At 38.8% G+C, this 6,034-nt stretch overlaps 1 protein-coding gene across 1 annotated transcript; it reads right to left on the bottom strand.

Annotated features, from left to right (window-relative positions):
- Positions 1–32: 32 nt before the first annotated feature.
- Positions 33–6,034, bottom strand: LOC121267912 (TOM1-like protein 6). The gene is given in 10 exon segments (XM_041172016.1): positions 33–1,232; positions 1,549–1,815; positions 1,975–2,060; positions 2,216–2,297; positions 2,424–2,590; positions 3,269–3,315; positions 3,318–3,381; positions 4,460–4,558; positions 4,735–4,813; positions 5,670–6,034. Coding segments are annotated over 10 exon segments (2,004 nt in total). The 5' UTR covers positions 5,810–6,034; the 3' UTR covers positions 33–259.

The following is a 6,034-nucleotide window of genomic DNA, read 5'->3' as shown; positions in this document are numbered from 1 at the left end:
CGGGAATTTAATCATGTGGGAGAGGGCCAAAGACAGGAAACCAAATGCATTGTATTTGCCGGAAGGAATTTTACATCTTTTGCTTGCACTCACGATCACAAGCAACACACTGATGTCGACCATCAATGGCAATCGTAACAAACCAATGCGTGTACCAAAAGAAAATACATTACATTTTGAAGTCGAAGAAGACACTGATATTGATACCCAACATATTCACATAGGTCTATCCTCTTCCGCAAGCTGTATCATTAGCCTTTCACTTTCTCCAGCCAACCATACCCTGTCCAGAACTTCCTGACAAGCTAGATGATGTGCTGCCGCTTGCTACATTGCCAAAAACATCGATATCTTCAAACAATCTGTACGAGGGAACAAAGGACTTTGGTCCTGCTGCAGGGGCAGGGGCTGCAGCAGGGTTCCTAGGTCCAGCACTCACCCGTGGTTCTCCATACATAGCATAACCATTGATTCCTGCTGAAGGGAAAGAATTATAATGCTGCAAGGGTCGAGTCGCATGCATGGGCGTGTAAGATGCAGTTTTATTGGCTTGTGGAGTCGTAGACTCATGGTTCTGGTTGTTAGAATAAACCGGGGTTGGAGCCCAAGGTGGTGGAGGATAATAAGGGGGATATTGGTAGTGAGGTTGCATTTGTGGTCGGGACTGGGATTTTAGTTGTGGCTGGGGTTGAGCCTGGGGTTGAACTTGTTGAAAGCTTTGAGGTTGAGGTTGAACTTGTTGAAAGCTTTGAGGTCGAGGCCGAGTTTGAACATGTTGAGAGCTTTGAGGTTGAGTCAGAACCTGTTGAAAGCTTTGAGGTTGATGTCGGACTTGTTGAAAGCCTTGAGGTTGCAGTTGTGGTTGGGCCCATGGAACAACATAACTATTATTGGATACTTGCCCTTGGTTTCCAGCATAAGTTTGGGGAGCATTGAGATAACGTTGTGCACTGGGGGAAATAGGAACCTGGTTCATGTTTTGGTTAGAGGCTGGTGGAGTGTGAGTATGAGGGGAGGCTGACATTGTCGATAAGGTGATACTCAAAAGGTCAATCATGTCCTGTTCTTTCGTACTCCTAACTGGTGCAGGTAGATCATGTAGTGCTAATGCAGTATGTGGTCCAGATGTTGGGGCTGCAAGGACAGATGTTATTGAAGTGCTGGTATTCATTGACAATAGAGCCTCGTTGGTTCCAGTACTGTGAAAAGTCTTGGGCTGAGTTTTAGAATGCCTGCATTGATAGAACAAGATGACCGATTATAGCCTTCAAAAGTTAATAATATACACTGCCAATGTGAGGCGACCAATGTGTGCAATAGTAACTTCCATTCAAGTGCCTTCCTATACCAGTTAAAGGTCATGATCATCTGAGTGGAACATAGTTCCTACATAATCATTTACATCATCTGAGTGGAACATTTTCCCTGCTAATCATATGAATCCAAATTCAATGTTCATGAAATCTATAAGCACCAGCATTAAGAGTGCCATTCCCATGAAACAAAGGAAAAAGCAGTCAGAGTATATGGGAGTAAGAGAGCAACCACCTTCGAGCAAGCTGTGCAAATTCATCTTCCTCTTCCTCCTCCTCATCAATTGGGGCCCTTGTAATTGTGAGAACTGGTTGTACAGCATTAGGTCTTGGGCTGAAGCTTAATGCTACACTTGGTTTAGTGTTGGAGGCACATACTTCAGTGCTGGAATTTGCAGCTAAAGCTGGCAGGGGGTAACCAGAAGCTATAGCATCATGTTTTGCAAGCGAGCTTTGTAGACTGTCATTTAATTCAAGACCTTGACCAAGAAGTTCCTCGTCCCTACACACAACCAAAAAGACAACATGAGAATTCCAAACAAGCCGGAGGATTCATGCCCATCTGATCAAAGTGATTCATTCCTTCAATCATATAATGAAGAGGTATGCAGAAAACAAGTTATGCCTTCTTTTTCTCAAAATAAGATGGGAGGGAACTAACCCAGTCGTAGTTAGCATCTGCATCAGCTTTTTCTGGTTGGAACGGCAGCGATTTACAAGATCAACGATAACTTCATCTCTTAAAGCCTATAAACACAAACAGAAACATCATGTAATAATCCTACTTAGATTTTCAACATAAATAACCCAGCCGATCAACGATAACTTCATCTCTTAAAGCCTAATAAACACAAACAGAAACATCATGTAATAATCCTTCTTAACCCAGCCATTTAACATACTGCACGGTCATTGGGGTTCACAGCTTGAAGCATGTCACTTAAAAGCTCCATAACATTCCGCATAGAATCCATGTCTGACAAACTAAGATAATAATGAAGATGAATCAGAAAAAATTGTAAAACAAAGCCCAGAATGAGAACTAACAGAAGTGGGAAGCAGTGGCAACAAAGGACCAAAGGGGTGTGCAGACCAAAGACAAACCCTCACCTTAAGCTTTCTATTTCCGTTGCCATGGTTTCATCAAGCCTCCTTGAAGAATTGCTAGGCATTCTTCCATATCTTGCTTGACTGAGTCTCAGGGTTGGATGACTTACAGGTGGTGTAAATATTGGAGCTGCATCTAAAGAACGCTTGGGAAATTTTACTCCAGAATGCTGCCATTCATACAACTCAAAATTGTGAATTAAAAGCATGCAAACAGGCTGCTCATCAAGGAGCAAAGAAATTTAATGGCAGGCTTTGGTATGGTTTAATGTGATCCATCATATTGTAAAATCCATTTTTTTTTTTATTGTTAAGTAAATCTGAAAAAGTGCAGTAAGTCACATCAGTGTGTAAACTTTCTTGTGTAAGATTTGTGTAGATGTAACACTTCTCCTAAAACAACAGGTGCAACATGGTAGGGTCCATCTTTACCGTGTTTCCTTGGTTAGTAGAGTATATATTACTGATTATATTGCTTATAGAATAAACACAACCCAAAATGCCAAACAGGTAATGGATTATAAATAGGCAAAGGTTTTGGCAGCCTAATAATGTGCTGGCCATTAAGGTAAAACATGAACTCCTTGATAGTTACCCATAAAAGCAGTATCATGGTAAGACCTATAAGCCTAATATCATTGATGTAATGTCATGAAACGTGTCAAATCAATAGATTGGTAGATATGTTCATATATTCTTCCTGCGTACTTGGGCATTGCTTATTTACATGATCAAATAAAATCATATTTTATCTATAAAAAAAGGAAAGACATACAGTGGAAATATTAAACCAGGCGGGAAAGAACCGTCAAGCATAACCAGTTGACTTGGGGTAGTTACGTGCTTACCCTTAGTTCCTCATATGCCATGTAGTACTGAGGATGCTTTCCTCCAGACCCCCAAAAGCCTCTTGCCAAGAATCTATCAATACCAAGATTTTTTCTCTAACTTGCATATCTGCCTACAAAACCCACCAATAGATGTATTTATCACAAAAAAAAAAGAAAGAAAATCCATCTGCATCTTTTATGGTTTGGCAGAATCAATTAACAGAAACAACTATCAAAGGGAGGATAAGAAAGAAATAAGGACAAGAACAAAAAACAAATGTCAATTGCCAAAAATGAAAAAGGAGAGACTAAATCATAACGAGAGCTCAATATATCCCCCATGCAAACACAATAAAAAGGAGAGACTAAACACATGAACATATTACATTGGGCCACGACTAATGCATCTTATCAACCCAAAATTCACATTTGAGTTCAGTTGAATTAAGTTTAGCTCAAGTTATAATGACGACATGGAGAGAACCACTGTTCATGGGCAACCAAACAGTTGTTCAAATGCGAAGGCCGTCCTCATCAACGCCATGATCATTGCATGGAAATTGCAATAAGCATGACACTTTTCCATAAATGGACCCTGCTTTCCTTGTTCTGTGGCCCAAATTAAAGAACCAAATTAAAACTAAGATAAAGAAGCAGGGCTTCCAAACTACATATGTTTTTCACTCAGGATAACCTCAGGTGACATTTTTTCAAAAGGAGTAAGGAAAAAATATCTCAATAAAAAGATTCCTAGCCAATAGAGTCTAGAGTTAAACCCTTAAACATGAAACTTGCTCATCATGACTTGCTGAACAAGTCATCCACTCCATATTAATAATCTGATCCTGTCAGTTTCCACTATAATTTCTCTTCAATGAGTGGAAACAAGCACCTTATCAACATGTCACCACTTATAGAGTATCCATAACAGGATATCTCTGTTTCTTCCAATAGTTTTGCTCCAAACCAGTTGCCGCAAGTCATTGATTGCTTGAACTATGACCATAAGAACTGTTAACACACATGCGACAAAGTTTATAGGACAACGGGGCTAAACCAGCATAAAACTGGGGAAAACATGACTTGGTCTCAATGATCCCTGCCTATTATACTGTGGATGGATGAGAAAGCCAGGAAATAAAAACTAAAACTACCTTTCAACCATGCAAATTAGATATACCACACATATCAAATATGTACAAGACATACCTTTTTCTTGACAATTTTGATCATCTCCTCTAATATTTTCTTCTCAGCAACTTGAAAATGGACATAGTCACCACAGTTCTTCACCATTGTTTCCAAGAGCTACAAAATCAGATTTCACCACAATAAATCCATCAATAAACTTGCTGCATAGGAGAAATCCGTCTCAAACTAAGCAAATCAACATATCAAACAAAAAGTAGATTAGTAGAAATTTCAGGTTATGACTCCCAAAAAGTATGTCTGGATCAATTGCAGTAAAAGAAACAGAGAGGTACCGTCAAAGACAGTAGTTGAACTTTTGGGTTCTTATGTTGCAACCTTTTCTTCACAGCTTTCACGACATCTTTTGCCTGCCTGAGCAAATTAAACAAAACCTCATCACTAAACCTGCCAAATTTTCTTTTCACCTTTTCCATACGATAACATAATAAAAGTTTCCAGCAGTTTTTTCATTTTTAAGGTAATAGGAACTAATACCGAAATTCAACAAAAACTCCACATAGTCTATATGACTAAGCTTGCTCCAAAGGAAAAGAATAATGAAAAGATTTTTCCAACAAAGAAAAAAAGTATTTTCCTTTCTAGTCCCGATTTATCTTGTTCCAAATTTTGGGGTGAAGCTTTGGGGGAACATTATCCTGTCCCTTCAACTAACAGCTGGTAAAAGTATTAAATAAATAAATAATTTGCTTATACCAAAAACGACACTTCTAACTCCCAGAAAGTTGCCCCAGAAATCATTTCTCCCATCCCGCGTTCACTAGCTCTAGCTCTGATTGTTTGAAGTAAGGGAAACCCAAAGAACCAAAAGTTAGCCACAATAATAGTTTTCGCGGGCATACAATTTCTACGAAAATACTTAAAAGGAAAATTTCTTGTTTTACGTTTTAATTAGGAAATAGTAATCCAAAAAAAAAAAAAAAAAGGAAAAAAACAAGAAATAATTATCACCCAACATATCTATTTTTTTAAAACTATCATCCAACATATTAACAGAACGGAAGTCGAAATAAGATACATAAAAATAAGAATATACAAAAATTTGCGGATAAAAACACAAAGATACATCCAAAACAACTCAACTTTCGATCAAACAGAAACCCTACACTGAAACAACGTCAAAGTCAACCCCAGGGAACCAAAAAAAAAAAAAAAAAAAGAAACAAAGAACTTCAAAGAAAAAAAAAAAGAGGTTTGTTTCTGATATTACCAATGATGGGAATTGACGGAGTCGCATATGTCGATGTTCATAGTCCAATCAGGACCTATCAGAAGATCGCTCGTCGCCTTGTCCACTGCCACCGTCGCCGAAGACGAAGATGACAGAGATAAAGACAAAGACAAAGCCATTTCTCTCTCTCTCTCTCTCCGTCCCTCTATGCAGAAAGCTTTTGCTATGACAAACAACAGAAGCCCCCTGCTGTTTGTTTACCGAGAAAATTCAGACGGAACGACTCCAGCGACGACGCCTATCTACGTTTGTTCAAACTTCATTCTGTCTTTCTTTCTTCCTGAATTTACGTTTTTTTTTTTCTTTTCCGCTCACTCTTTTCCTTCCTCGTTCTCTCACAACAT

This window comes from Juglans microcarpa x Juglans regia, chromosome 5S (assembly GCF_004785595.1).
Source record: "Juglans microcarpa x Juglans regia isolate MS1-56 chromosome 5S, Jm3101_v1.0, whole genome shotgun sequence".
In the NCBI taxonomy this organism is placed as follows: Eukaryota; Viridiplantae; Streptophyta; class Magnoliopsida; order Fagales; family Juglandaceae; genus Juglans; species Juglans microcarpa x Juglans regia.
This window is presented reverse-complemented; position numbering and strand designations above follow the sequence as displayed.